The sequence below is a fragment of the Glycine soja genome, chromosome 2 (assembly GCF_004193775.1).
Source record: "Glycine soja cultivar W05 chromosome 2, ASM419377v2, whole genome shotgun sequence".
Classification (NCBI taxonomy): Eukaryota; Viridiplantae; Streptophyta; class Magnoliopsida; order Fabales; family Fabaceae; genus Glycine; species Glycine soja.
The window spans coordinates 40,332,552-40,348,577 of NC_041003.1; the positions used below are offsets into that span (position 1 = coordinate 40,332,552).

At 29.7% G+C, this 16,026-nt stretch overlaps 1 protein-coding gene across 1 annotated transcript; it reads left to right on the forward strand.

Annotated features, from left to right (window-relative positions):
* Window positions 1–9,795: 9,795 nt before the first annotated feature.
* On the forward strand, window positions 9,796–10,449 carry LOC114376162 (CBL-interacting serine/threonine-protein kinase 6-like). The gene has a single exon (XM_028334132.1). The coding sequence runs from the start codon at window positions 9,796–9,798 to the stop codon at window positions 10,447–10,449; it is 654 nt and encodes a 217-aa protein (XP_028189933.1).
* Window positions 10,450–16,026: the final 5,577 nt, after the last annotated feature.

A 16,026-nucleotide genomic window follows, 5' to 3' on the forward strand; every position in this document is an offset into this window, starting at 1 on the left:
TATTAGGATGGATACTAATAATAAAAAAGTAAAAAGAAATACTTTTTCAAATGAATGAGAGAAAAATAAATTATTTTTAATAAGTATTGATTTAAGAAATTAAATTTAGCCCAAATGATGTTGTATTTTAATATGAAATTATTTTTATAATGTGTTTTGAGGAATTGAATTAGCCAAAATGTTATCTTATATTCTAAAAAAATCTAACCCCTTTTGTCGTCTCTCGTGGGGAGAAGATTTTTCACGTGTATTTCAGAAGAATTTTCTTCTTTTTTCCCTTATAAATAAATAATGAAAAATAATATTTTCTACTATCTATCTCGGCCGCTATTTTAATGAATCCAAACGACAAATAATAGTAGTATTTGTTGATGCGTATTTTACTTTTAAAATAATCTATAAATAAACTCGTTGAAAAAGTTTTTAAGACCTTCTTAAAATTTAATCCATACGTGTCATTATTTTATTTTATTATGAATTTAATTTAACTATGATACATTTTCAGTGATTTATCTCTCGCATGATTCTTCTGCATTTCAAAATTTCGACATATCACATTGCCATTCAAAAAAATGATACATTATCAGCTTAAGGATTTTTATACTTCCAATCAATAAAAAATCATCAGTATATGCATCTACAATGTAAAAGGAATACATTTTCATCCAATTACTAAATAGTTATCTACGATAAATTTATTGATTTTTATAATACTTATTATTTTAAGTTTATAATTATGTTAAAAGTTATATTAACAATAACTTTTTATTAGTTAACAACATTATACTCATGTATAAAAATTAGACTCAAATATTTTTTTGTAAGAACTTTTTTTCTAGATCATATTTATCATCTTTCACGGGGGAAATTCTAATTGAAGCGAATAGAATAATTATGTGATAAAGATGAGACAATTTCAGGTTAGTTAATTTATACATGTTTGGTGATTCATATGACTTTTAAGATAGTTAATATAAAAAATAATAATCGTACCATAAAAAATGAATTTGGATGAGACTATAAAATACATTTACATAATTTATTTTAATAAATTTAAATTTTTTTATATTATGAGCACAAAATTTTTTTACACAATCAACTAATTAGAAATAACCAACTTTTAAATTAATTATTATATAAATAATAAACTTTCTATACATAATTATCACAATGTATAAATCTTTTAACACTTTTGGGTATTTATACTTTTACTCTTCTAATTAAACCATCATTTATTCATTCTTACTTTTATTATTAAGTAAATGATTATTTTAGTTTCTAAATATTTAACTGGTGAGAATTTAAAATTTGAATAACAAAAAATATGACTTAATATCTCAATGTGTAAAACATGCTATTATTACATTCCAGAATTCTTAAACATTAAAATTTGTCTTCTTTTTTTTTTACACATTTAAGACCAAATTAACATTTTTTTTCCTTTCAAACATTAAATTACCAAAGGTTTAGGTCATTCAAGATAGTAGTTATATACCCTTTATTTTTCTCTTCCTTCGTCCTTTCTTAGTAAGCACTGTGCCACTGTGCGTACCTGTGGCCGTGCGAAGCAGCGAATCCATTGCGTCTGGCCACTTGTGAGTTGAGGTTTTGGCGTAGGGATTTGGTCAAAAATGGTTGCCAGCTTGCCAGGTTTTGTGAGTGGCAAAACAACACAATGGTGGGAAAATATAGGCATTGGGATTTGAATTACAATAATATGAATGGTCCAAGTGTGGAGAGACAGAAGGTTTTAATGCCTTTCAATGAGATGAGAATAGAAATTTTTTTTTATGCATTTCCCAATGTTGGTATTAATCGTTGGCTACTCCGTACTCTTTGTTTTTAGTTTACTTGCCAGTTGTGTGAATCAATATTTTCTTGTAGCTATTGAAGTACTCTATTGTTTTTCCTTTTGTTTATGCATTTCAACACTCTTTTATGCTATAGTACATGCATTTAGTTCTTGTTTGTATTGGGCATTGATAGTGTTGCTGCCAACATCTCTATTTGAATTTACAACCTCTGATGAAGGTAGGTTCCAATTGTTGATCATGGTCAGCAAGCATTTATATCTCACTGAAAACACTGTAATTTTTTTTATTTAATGAAATTAGGTTAATTAAAATATCTCTTACTCTAGATCTTAACAAAAGAAAAAACAAAAACAAAATCCTTGATGCAGTTTACTTTTACAGAAGGTACAGGATGATGGAACCCCCTTGAAAAGAGAGAGTATGAAATATGGCTGAGAAATATCATTTTCTTTTTCAAGAGAAAAAAAATGAGAAGAGACGCAAGTAACATCTGATTGATGTAGCCAAAGATCATAAATTTCAAAAAATAAGAGAAGACATTCCTAGGAAAAAATCATTGTGTAATTTATTGATTTGAAAAAGATACAATGGGAGTATGTAAATGCTTTTTATATAGAGCTAACAATTTTCTAACAAACTAATACCATTAACAACCGCAAAGTCTCTCTTCTGTGAAAACCAATTCTACTAGAGTTAAAGCTTGAACTTTAAATCATTAATCAAACATAAATATTTTTGTATTAATTGATCAACATGTCGGGGGTAAAATATGTCATATAGAACATATTTGTCAAGCATTTGAGATCCAGATTCAAAATGAAGTATTTTTAATTAGTTTTTAGTGTGCTATCTAATTCTTTTTAAGTTAAAAAGAATCTGATAAGCCTGTATATAGGAAGGGTTCATTTTGCTCATAAGTTAAGAATTTCTGGCGAGTGTAAATATTAAATACCTAAGGTGTAAGGTGGAATCAAGCTCGAGTCTTTCAAAGACAACACGATTCAAGAGAAAAGAGAGGTTTTTTTTTTCTTTTGGTTGCCTGGTCCAGACTCCAGATTGATGAACTGAAAGGGGAAAAGGCATCGGATTTTCAGCTGCAGTTTTCAGTGAGTTCAACCTTCAAATGACAAAAGAAAACCCACATAAAAAAATGCTTTCAATCTGTCTCACTTTGTACTCCAAAACAAGATTCAGGATCAGAAGATGGATTTAAATGTGGCCTACTTTCAAGGGATAGTCAACTCTATAGCAGGGCACCTTCATGGTAGTGGAAACATAGTGGACCATTATTCAAAACAAAATCCAGAACATAACTTTGGGATAAAGATATGTAACTAAGTTAGCTAGTTTTCCAACTCAGCCTTATCAAATATCAGCTGTGCAGAGAAACATGTTCATATTTTCTATAGCATATGTTTCATTAATGTTGAAATTTCGCAATTATGATGGTCAAATAATCAAATGTCCTACTTGTGAATAATTGAACTTAAACTCCCTAAGAGAAACATGTAGGTTCTATCTCACAGAAACATTATTGAAGTTGAGAAGTGGAGAAGAGGAATTAGAGTTGGAAAAAAGACATAGTGACAATCTTTATCCGGCCACCAAATTCTTTTGGTAGTGGGGAACATCTTTGTACTTGTGTAGGCCAGAGTTAACATGATTTGTTACCTGAGCTGAAAGTAAAGTTGTGTTATGACTTATCACAAACAACTCTTTCTAAGAAAAGTTAGACAGAAAGATGTTGATCTTGTTTTGACAAGAAAAGCAAACTGGTTTCTGATGTATCTGCGATGAGTTGGATTTTGGATTTTGGCACAAAAGAAATAGTGAGTATTGGCACACACTTTCTAAGTAAAGATTGATTTCAATAAATTTTAATTATTAATTGATCAGGAACCTTAATCTTTATCAATACCTTAATCCTTTGTAATAGGTTGGCCAATTGTGTACTAATGCCTCTTAATTCTTGGATAATAGTATACTGCATCATTTAAGGTTGATCAATAGTGTACTGTGCCTCTTGGTACTTGTATCGTATACTGCATGATTACATGTGTGTAGGCCAAAGCTGAAAGATATAGTGAGAGAATTGGCATACACTTTCTAAAGATATATTTCAATCAACTTTAGCTTTATTTATTAATTGACTAGGACTAATGCCTCTTAGTACAATTTTCTTTTTATCCCAATGCCTAAAATAGTATACTGCACCATTTTACATGTGTAGGCCAGAGACAACATGATTTGTTACCTGAGCTAAAAGTAAAGTATTGTTAAGACTTACAAAGAGAGCTAACAAAAGTTAGACAGAAAGATGTTGACCTTTGTCTTCTGACACAAGAAAAGCAAGCTGGCTTCTCTATGCTATGAATTGGATTTTGGCACAAGAGAATCAGCATACACTTTCTAAAGATTGATTTTAATCAACTTTAATATTTATTTATTGATTGATTAGGAACCTTTATCTTATATCAATTCCTTAATCTTTATCAATGGATTGATTATTTTTTACTGAATCAATGGATTGATCCATTTTGTATTATTAACTTTCAGTACGTGTAGTATACTGCATCATTTTATATGACTGAATTAATAAATTATGACATAATTAGTAAATAATTAAATTTTTTAAGTATGTTGTCAGACTTTAGGAGTTGGATTTAGTTATGTGTATGAAAATGTTAACTAAAAAAAGTTATGTGTATGAAAAAAAATATATTAAAAGAGATAAAAAGTCAGTAATCATGAACTCTGACTAATTGCTGGAAGTATCTTTCGTGCAAAGTGCAAACTAAAAAACTTTACATTTGTAGACAAGAGCTTCTATTCTATTCCATTTTTTTTAAGACTTAATTGTATTTTTTATTCTTAATATTTTAACTTTTTGGTGAATTTTATTCCAATAAATTAATTGACAAATTTTATTTCAACTTTTAAGAAACTTGTGAATTTTGCTTAGTTACTTATCTATTAATAAGTACAAAAGTTTGAAAAACAATTTCAAAAAAATAAAAAAATTAGGGATAAAATTCAAAAAAAATAAAAAAGTTGGGTGTAAATTTGTCCAAAAATAAAAAGTTGGAGATAAAAATTACAATTATGCTAGAAATAATTTGATCGAGGGCACAATTTAAAATTTTTTTAAGGGTTGGGTTAAAATGTTCCAAATTATTTTATTGAGGATAAAATTTATTAAAAATAAAAAGCCTTTTCTTGTTCTTTTTGTTCGGAGTGCATCTTGCTACTAGCTAGGCAGAGTTAGAGTATTCAATGTGATTATTTTCCCATCACTTCGGACAAAAGTATTATTATCCGCTGCAACCGATCACACAAATACTGTAGCCTCAAGCTCATATAAGATCAACATAATTTATTTTTAACCAAAAAAGATGACTGTTGCAAAAAGATTTACAAAAGAAATCCTATTTAAGTTGACACCTCTGGTGAAAATCAGCTCACATCAAGCCAAGAAATATCATTCAACCAAAAAAGATAGCAACAAAAGGCATTCTAGTTTTTATTATTTTGCTTTAATTCTTGTAAAAATATTTATTAAAAGATATCAACTCTTTAGATAAATTTCAATATCTTGTAAAATTAGTCATTGACTTACAGTTGAAGGATACCCAAATCATTCAAAAAATGTCATATTTTTTCTTAAAGTGAAGTTGATGGACTAAAAAGAACAATTTTTTAATTAGAAGATCAAAATAAAAAATACCTCAAATTTAAGAGACTAAAACATATTTAAGTCACTAATTCATACAATAATCTTAGTTAGATTAAGTTTCTTTAAAACAAAAACCAAATATTAAGTAGTAAACTTCAATGCAAACAAATAAGCAACTAAACACATCAACTACATGGTTATTCCTTTTCTTCAAGTCTCCACGAGCTTTCACATTAGTATTCTTCTCAAGCCTTTGTAGATGTTGCTATGAAACTTGCGACTGATCAGTTGTTGTGTTCGATAATTACAAACGAGATGATGTCCTTTTAGGCTACTAACTTCAGAAGGGATTATATTCCTCAAATGAGTTTCTAGTCCACTCCAAAGAGTTTATGGCATTGATTGAATTGAAGTTTCTATATAGTGTTATTCCTATGGAAATTGGGGTAAGGAAAGTTGTAAATGGCTGAAATAAAGTGGTAAAGCAAAATGTTAAAGAAAATTGTAAATAAATCGATAGATAAAAGATAAATGAGAGGGAAAAATAAATTTGATTAATTTGGTTGGAGACCTTCATTACATGTTATTTTCTCTTATTTATAATTTTTTTTAATAGTTACGAGCACTACTAGAAAATAAACTTTTTACATCGGTTATCGACGCCTTTCTACATCGGTTATCACGCGTCGTTGTAACACGGTGTCGTTGAAACACAACGACGGTTGAGTGATCGATGTAGAAATCTGACATTCTACATCGGATGTATATTGAACCGTCGTAAATTCCTATCCCACGATGAAGCATTCAACATCGGTCGTTCTAATAACCGATGTAGAATGCTAGACATTCTACACATTCGAGGCAATCAGGGTATGGTTTCCTAAGTCTTTATCAAACTTGGAAGTCATTTCAAATTTAATATAGTAGTGGTGCGGTAATAACAAAGCAGGGTTAGGCAGCAATATGAAAAACAAAATGACATATTATATGCCCAACTAATTTCTATAAGCTCTTAAACTAATTGATAACGACAAATTAATCAGTTTCAAAGAATATAGTCATGCAAGCAGTGGTTAACAAATGAGTATGTGGCATTAACAAACAAATCCGGTTAAATGCAGTTTCTTCATGGCCACTTTGTATTAGCTTAGCCAAGTCCTTTCTCAGTTGCCTTGCTATTGCCTGCCTCTTGTTCTTGAGTAGCCTGAGCCGGCACGAGGCTCGTTTGATCGCCTTCTTACTGCAAATCAGCAAAGCCAAAACAAAAATAAAAGGGTTACATAAACTTGAACTCGTACATGCATGATTGTCAAAAAACATAATCTTAAGCTTTGATAAGTTTAGTTACCATTTGGAAGAGCTTTGGACCAACCGAACAATAAGTTTAGTGATCACATACATCTTCAGTTCTACTGTTTATTTGAGGACTTATATATTGCCATTGGCTATATATATATATCAAGGATGCAAGTAGCATATTGATTAATTTGCCTGCAAGAGTTCCATGATTAGGAGATGTGCTTAATTATAACCATGTTCTCTTCTTTTTGTTCCACACTTACGTAACCAAAATTGATGTTGCAAGCATCCAAGCTGCAACTCATATAATTGCTTGTTGATGATAATATATATATTTCCACAATTGATGATGCATGATCACTCCATTATACAATAATGTTTCATCTGTATGTAAGTACCTGTATTTTTGTAAACACGTCACTGCAGTATGCACCAGCACCACTATCCTCTACATATTTTAACCTGTCGAAAATTATATTGGGTAGGAAGTAAGTATTTATAAATCGTTAATTAAACTATCTTTCTGTTGCTGATCGCCATTGACTATCTTTTTGTCACTGTTGCTGATCGCCATTGACTATCTTTCTGCTCAATATTATTTTCTTCAACTATTGCAGCATTGTCAAGAAACCTATTCATTAATTGAATTAATTAAAGTTAACTTTCTTCAACTATTTTAAACACAAAATATTATATACTACCACAATAATAACTTAATTTACATTCTTTTGTCATGCCAACAGTTTTACTTAGGTATTACTTTTTAATCTATAAGTCTAAAAACTAACTATATTTCATATTCCTATATATAAAAAAAATATTCCTGTCTCCTTTTTGGCACACTTTAAATATTGTAAATCAAAGAGATGAAAATTCAAAGAAAAAAATGTTAGAAGAACTAAAATTGGATTTTGAAAATTTACAAAAACCAATATATTTTCTTCTAAAAAACCAAACTATTTTTTTAATCCAGATCACATATTTTTTAATGAAAGTAATCTTTGTTCGAACTCGCTAAATTAACAATATAATTCAGAATTATAACAACATACTCTATGCATGTATATCTAAAAAAGTAATGTACCTGAGCCTACTAGTATGGCTTAGAAGCCTTCCTTGGAAATTCTCTGACATTGAAGCAGGATTTGAAGGACAAAGCAAATTCCTTTTTCTTATGGCTGCAATTAGGACTTGTAGAATTGGCATAAAAGGGTTTCCTTGTAGTCTCCTGTACCTGTAAAAAGGTTTACCCAGATAGAAAGCAATGATATTTAGAGCCATAAAAATAGTGAGGATAAGACAAGCAACTCCCCAGCTAACGAAGTCCTCAGCATAAACAACCACTGTTGTCGCTAGCAGCCATGCAACGCTGAGTGTAAAGGTCCACTAGTTGAAGAAAGACATCTTTATTTCTTCAAAGTGGTCATCATCAAATTGATCTGCTCCAAAACTATTTTTTTTTTATTTTTTAAATTCATCATTATTTATTACAATGTCTTTTATATTATTTTATTGCTAACGAAAAACAATGACTTGAATTTTCTTTGTGGACTTTTTATGATAATGTTTTCATGAATTTTGAGATCTTTCGAATTTTCTTTACAAAAAATTTCTACAAATTGTGTTATCAATTTGGAAAAGAAATGTTTATTTTCTTATATTTATTTAAAAATCCGTAGAAAAAATTAATTATTTCATGTATCCTCATTCAAATTATTGATTTATATTACATTTTTTTTTTAAAAAAGAAGTATTTTTATATTTTTTTTTTCAATAGCAAATAAAGGTATAATAATCGTAAAAAAAACTGAGTGTCATTAATATAGCAGAAAAACAAATATTTTCATACCATAAAAGACAAATGATTAAAAAATCGTTAATACTTGAATAATATAATTTAATACTTAACATCATCCACAATAAATTATATTATAAAAACAATCACATTTAATTTATATGATATAATCATAATTATAATTGGGTCCCTTAAACATTTTTTGGTCAAGTTGATCCGCCACTGTATATCAAGAGCTTGCATTTAATTTTTATAAACAAAGAAATTGAAATTTGTTATGTGGCCTGAGATATGTCAAAGATATGCAGTATATATGAAGTGTAAAAGCACTCGTTATGAAGTTGCATGTAAAACCACATATGTAACATTGACAAAAAGTAAGATGAATAGGGAAGAAAAGAGGACAATATGAAATTGACCTGTGTAGGCATCACCAACAAATCCCCCAATTAGAGGCAACAAGGTTGTCGCTCCTTTCCAGCAGTTTACATTATTGGTTTTTGTTTTTAGGTCTTCATGCATCACTCTAGTCGGATACATTATAAGATTACTGGATATCCCAAAGTGGGTTATCCTCTCACTAAATTCAATTGATGTTCCAAATTGAAATAGAATCACCAAGTTATGCTCAAATTAAACACACATATATATATAACGGAGATATTAGATTGATATGATGGTTACAGAAGGAGAAAGAAAGAAGAGAGAAGAGAGTTTACGAATTTGAATCTCTCCCGATTGATATTTCTACAAAAATTAATAAATTAATATTTTTTGATAAAAAAATACATAAATAAGTATTTTACCAATGACAAAAGGTGAAGCCGTGTACCGGTGGAAGCACGGATGGGAACTCTGCCCTTATAATCCAGAGATGCATCATGCACCCATTTTTGTTTTTCATTTCCTTCACTTTTCCCTTGCTTTCTCTTCTCCATTTCCTGCTTCATGCTTACAAATTGAAGTTGTAGTTTAAAATGGTCTCTTCACCTTTTTATTGTGTGCACATATACAGACAAATGAAATCGGTGGATGAGTGGGTAACACTTACTTCAAACATTGCAATTTGGGACAATATAATTAGATGTACTATGACTGAATGAGTGGAGAATGCAACATCATTAGCAGCTACAGGAATCATCTGCAGTAACAAGAGATTATAAAGCAAAGTTAGATAATGTGAATATCTAATGAAAACAGGGCAACACGTGGCCATGAAGGTGGTGGGAAAAGAAAAGGTGATAAAGGTCGGAATGATGGAGCAGGTGAAGAAGGAGATCTCGGTGATGAAGATGGTGAAGCACCAAAACATCGTCGAACTCCACGAAGTCATGGCCAGCAAGTCCAAGATCTATATTGCCATGGAACTCGTCCGCGGCGGAGAGCTCTTCAACAAGGTCTCTAAAGGCCGCTTAAAGGAGGACGTGGCAAGACTCTACTTCCAGCCGTTAATCTCCGCCGTCGACTTCTGCCACAGTCGCGGCGTCTACCACCGCGACCTCAAGCCGGAAAACCTCCTCCTGGACGAACACGACAACCTCAAAGTCTCCGACTTCGGACTCACCGCTTTCTCCGAACACCTCAAGGAGGACGGGCTGTTACACACCACGTGCGGCATGCCTGCGTCACCTGAAGTGATAGCGAAAAAAGGCTATGACGGTGCCAAGGCTGACATATGGTCATGTGGTGTAATCCTCTACGTTCTCCTCGCAGGCTTTTTACCCTTTCAGGATGATAATTTGGTGGGGTTAATGAGAAATGAAGAGATAAGGTTTGGGAATAGAGAGAGAGAGAGCGGTGCTGAAGAGACGGACAGACTGCTCACATTCATAGTGCGCGTGCTGAAGAGAGAGAGCGCGGTGCATTGAGAACAGCAAAACACGCGAAATGAGGCTTTGAAATTTTTTAAAAAATTCAAATTTTTCCTCAAACAAAGACAGTTTCATAAAAACCGCTTTTGTTTTACATTATTCAAAAACGGTTTTAAAAAACCGACTTTAAAATGATAACCATATTTACAATAATGCCATTACACGTTTAACAACGACATTTTTTAATTAACCGTTGTTGAACGCACGTCGTGGATAACAGCTTTTACAGTAGTGGAGCATTAGTCATTTTCAAGGCATGCCAACCGTTTCTACTAACCACCTACGTGTGACAGTTATAGGTGTGTGTTTCCATCATGGGAAGTTGTCCTGAAAATTGTAATTGTCCTTGAGCATTTTCCATTACCTCTAATTACTTCATTTTACTTGTAGAAAAATAGTTGTTAACTTCCATTGCTCATTTCTCTTTCTTTTTTGGCAAATCAAGGCTCCATATGCATCCAGCCTTTGAAAATCACTTGTAACTATCTTCTACGTTCAAATCTTCACTCTAGCTTGGTCTTCCCTGAAGAAGGTTTGATTCTAAGCTGCTTCTCAATCTAGATAGCAGTTAGAAATAGTTATTTAGTTGTTAGTTGTCAAAAACAACTATTTTAGTCATTGGTCATTTTTAACACTAGGGAAAGGTAGAATTCATTTAGATTGAGCCTCATTAATCGACAATCATCGACTGAATTAGTCATTAGCTGATGATAAATGGCTAGCTTCAATAGCAAGCATTTTTAGCGCTAACAACAGTCTAAACAACACAAAGTACTATTTCCAAAGCCTCTTCATGCTGCTTCAGTATTCTCATCTATTCAAGTATATACAACCAAGTATTTTTTTCGCAAGCCTCTGCGGGCTTTTCAACCAGTATTCTCACCTTTGCAATTCATCACCACTATTCTCATCTTTGTTGGCTCTCAACACTAGTATTATTTCCAAAGCCTTTTCAAGCTTTTGTATTCTAACCTATTCAAGTATACACAGCCAAGTATTAATTATTTTCCCAAGCCTCTACAGACTTTTCAACCAGTATTTTCACCACCGCTATTTTCATTTTTGTAGGCTCTCAACACCTATATTCTTACCATATATTGTAGACAACTCAAGTATTCTTTCACAAGTCTCTTAGAGCTTAAACCCACAACTCAACATTTACCACTTTATAACTAACACAATTGTGATTACAAACGTAATCCAAAACACCAGTGCCTTGATTGATCTTTTGAGTTTCCTCACTCAGATTTTCAATGTTTACTGTACAGAACTTCAACTCTCCTTCTAATCACCTAGTTAGTGAATACATACAGTAATAAAGAGATTTATCAGCATTCTTCAAGATGAAGAAATAGTGGACACAAAACTAGAGTGTTTTCACATGGAAGACTCTATTCAAAAGCAAATTTTGTTCTCTAGAAGCACATTTGTTTTAGGTTTACCCCAACTAAGTTGTTTTCCTTCCTTGTAATAATTTTTTTCAAATGACTGTGGTTTTATGGAGTTCAAGTAATTTAAACTAGTCGATTATAGTTGTTGGAAATTATTAAAACTTGGTCAAACTATGTGTTAGCTGTACCGTTCACACAATTGTCCCTTTTGTCTTATCTCTGCTTCTGCTCCTGAAATCTTTTTTCTTTTGCAACTTTTTCTTCTTTCTGAACTATTTCAAATTACATTTTTTTTATATTTATCAAAAATAGTTGATATTCTTAATTATTTATCCCTTTCCATCTAGTTTCTTCTATCTCTAGCTCTAAACTGAATTTAAATTATTATTTTCTAAATTATCAAAAATTAAAACAAATCAAGTAAAGCTTAAGCAAAGTTTAATTTGACTTCATTTAGTTCTATCTCTACCCCCTAAAGTTATTACAATCTCCATTTAAAAAAAATACAATAAAAATCCAAAAGGAAATTGTTACAAAAAAAAGGGCCTTTGTTAGTAGATCATCCTCAAAAGATCTTTATTTAATGAGTCTCATAATCTCATTTAATTGCAAAAAATATATAATTTAAATTTAGGAGAAAACAAAACATTTAAAGTCAGAAAAAACAAATTGGTTCAAGAAAAAAAAAGTGACTTAAATCTGAGATGAAAAAATAAAAGTATCTAGAGCTGAAATTTGAAGAAAAACTCAACATAAAAAGAAATTTGAACAACTAATAATTTTAATTTTTTAAAATATAAAATAAATGTTAAATGATGGTGAAATAATGTTTCATAAAATAAAGTGGAGTATAATAAGAAATATTTTCACGTTTAAAAATAAAGATTGAAATTTATTATATAAATGTTCAGTGTTCAATATATGTTTAAGAAATAATTTAAACCGAAATTAATCAAGCTCACTAAACGAAGGAAAAAGAATTAATTTGTAAAGAGTAATAAAATTAAATGTTCGGTTGAGATCACTTAAGAAATAATAAATTATTTTGTTAAATTTTTTAAAGAAAATTAACAAAAATAAGTGATTAATTGATTATTCTTTTAGTCCATAGCAATTATTTTTCTAAATAATAAAATAGTGGTTTTAATTTATAGTGAGCTGTTGCTCCATTCGGCCCCAAATGTAAGCCCAATGGGCAATGGCTTTCATAAAGACAAAAGAAAAACATAGAAAAGGACGGACAGAAACAGAATGAGTGGTATACAAAATTGGCACCGTTTATATGGGCATGTTTAATTAATGAATCTTTGACAAAAAAAAAATGATAGAAATAGACTGCTGGTTTGATACTTCAGCAGAGGAAATTTAGTTTTGGAAAGTGAAAGCCTCATCCATAGCATAGGTCACCATCAGAGGGGCTTGAAAATCACTCTCTAATCTCTATATTTTTCTTACATTGCAAATAAAATTATTTTTAAATAAAAAATGAACCTGTCATGTTGGTTTGGTCTTGGATTTGAACCTGTCATGTCTCGAATATGAGACCGTTAACATGGTGTTGCAATAAGCAAACCATTCGTCCAGGTTGAGGAAGGACATGAACATATAGATAGATCACTATCTTTATCAGAATAAAAATCTTAAAAGATGTTAAAAATGATGATATCTGTCGCGTGTTCACGCCTTCATTTCAACTTCAATCTAATCTCTCTCGTACGATTCCTTGAAAATAATCAAATTCACTTTTTTCGAAGTTTTTTTGCGCGTGTAGGAGAATAAAAGTAAGAATAATCATTTGTAATTTTAAGGTTTACTAGATTTAAAACGAACTTCAACAGTATACCTTTCTAAAGAAACAAAAATATTTTATCAAAAAAATTATGATTTCATTTGAAATTTATTTTTGAATTCTTTAGGATTTAAAATAATTTATTAAAGTATCACAATTAATTTTGTTTTAGAAAGAATGTTAAATGTTACTTTTGGTGTTTCAGGGTATTTTTGTTTTGATACATTAAATTTTAAAAATTCCTATGTTTTAAATGGTTCCATTTTGAATATTTGATGTTTTATGTTTTTAAATGATTCATTTTGGTGTAAGTTTTTAAAAGGTTTCATTTGAATTCATTAAGTTTGCAAAATGATACATTTAGGTGTGATGGTCTAATAAATGTAATTAAGACATTTTATCAAAGTTGTCACAAAGATTTTGTTATAGACACCTATACAATAACTTAAAAAGTACTTTCATAAGCAAATGTTGTATATGACTGCCAAAGCCACATATCCTACCAGGAAAAGGTAGTGTCTTACCTAAAGATGAAGAAGTGATTAGAGACTAAATTTGTTGTAACACGACATAATTTACTAGGTTTGCTTTTGCGTTGGATATTGTATTTACTGTTTTCATTTTTTTTAGCATTGACTTACTTATATGTATGTATGGACGTGATTAATATCTCTATCTTCAAAATGATTTTACATGTACATATGCACATAAGTCATTTAGTAATAGTAAAAAAAATTATAAACAATAAATACATTAGAGCATTCAACACATCTAACTAAAAACAATTTTGGTAGGATGTCTTCAATTACATTCATTAAACTCTAATATTATATATAATTGTTAGGACCAAAATGTATATATGTTGTAAACTTAATGGACCAGAATGAAACCATCTAAAAAACTAAAATTATCAAAATAAAATCATTTAAAAAAACATAAAGGATAAAAATGTAATAATTTAAAATGACGATGTTTCAATTAACTTATCACATCATCATCTTAATCATTTTTCTATTGATATATTTAATGTTTAAGCAAAAAAAAGGATCAAAATAAAATCCTTCAAAAACATAAATGACTAGAATAAAACTTTTAAAATTTAATATATTAAAACTAAAAAAATACTAAAACATAAACGATCAAAAATAACATTTAGCTTAAAAAAATTACTTATTTAATTTCTATAGTTACACAAACTTTATCTTTTAGTGACTTGACATAAAAATCATAATTTTTAGTTCTTACACAAACAATTTCAAGTTTGATTTAGTCTCTATTGTTACAAAACATCAACATCCCAATTAGTATTAATGGGCATGTCACATTTTTTCAATTGACATATTTAAGGTTTCAGCAGAAAAAAAGATCAGAATAAAATCTTTCATAAATATAAATAAATAAAACTTTTAAAACTTAATATTCTAAAACTAAAAAATACTAAAACATAAAAGATCAAAAATGATATTTAACCTAAAAAAATTACTTATTTAATTTTTATAATTACAAAAACTTTATCTTTTAATGCCTGGACATAAAAATCATAATTTTTAGTTCTTATACCAACACTTTCATATTTCTTTTAGTCTATGCTGTTAAAAAAAAAACAATATCATTAATGGACACTTATATGGTGTTAATGTGGGCATTGACATGTGTTACAATTGAGAATATTTAACATTTTTTTTGTTTGATTAGTAAGAAAATAAAATGTTATGACTTATCAAGATATTTAAAATTAATTTTAATCATGTACTACTTCATAAAAGTAGGAGTAATTAGAAAAGACTTTGTATATTTGGTTTTCATGTAAAAAAAAAATTTGAGAAAAAAGTAATTTTGTGAAAGGATTAAAATTTTTACTTTTATTTTTATCCATTAAATTTATATTAAAACACTCATGATATTTTTAATTTCAATTCAAACACCTAAGAAGTAAAAATAAGTTTTTTTCCCCTCTTTAATGTTGAATGCCAAATTTTATTGACAATACGAAGGCCTGTTGCACGTTTTCGGAAACACAAACGGCCAATACGATTGTGAATTTGGCACAGAGCTTCATTCAATGCTAGCCAGATTTCAGAAAGCTATAAAGTACAGCAAATTGGTGTGTAAGGTTTCGACATTTCGTCACCCTTTAAATTTCTTGGAAAATGAAAATCTCTATGTTAGGTCATTATCTCACTAATTACTAGACAAAAATTGATTGATTATCGTCTTAAAGTTTGCATCCCGGATTGGGTTCCCCCAAGGTCTTAATTATGACAGTTAAGACTTAAAAGAACATATTTCCTCTTGTCTTGATGGTAATATATATATATATATATATATATATATATATATATATATATATATATATATATTAAAAAATTAATTAATTTCATTAAATTATGTTAT

What these genes read in the sequence shown, in the direction of transcription:
- LOC114376162 (XM_028334132.1), top strand. Translation starts at nt 9,796, where the DNA reads ATGAAGGTGGTGGGAAAAGAAAAGGTGATAAAGGTCGGAATGATGGAG.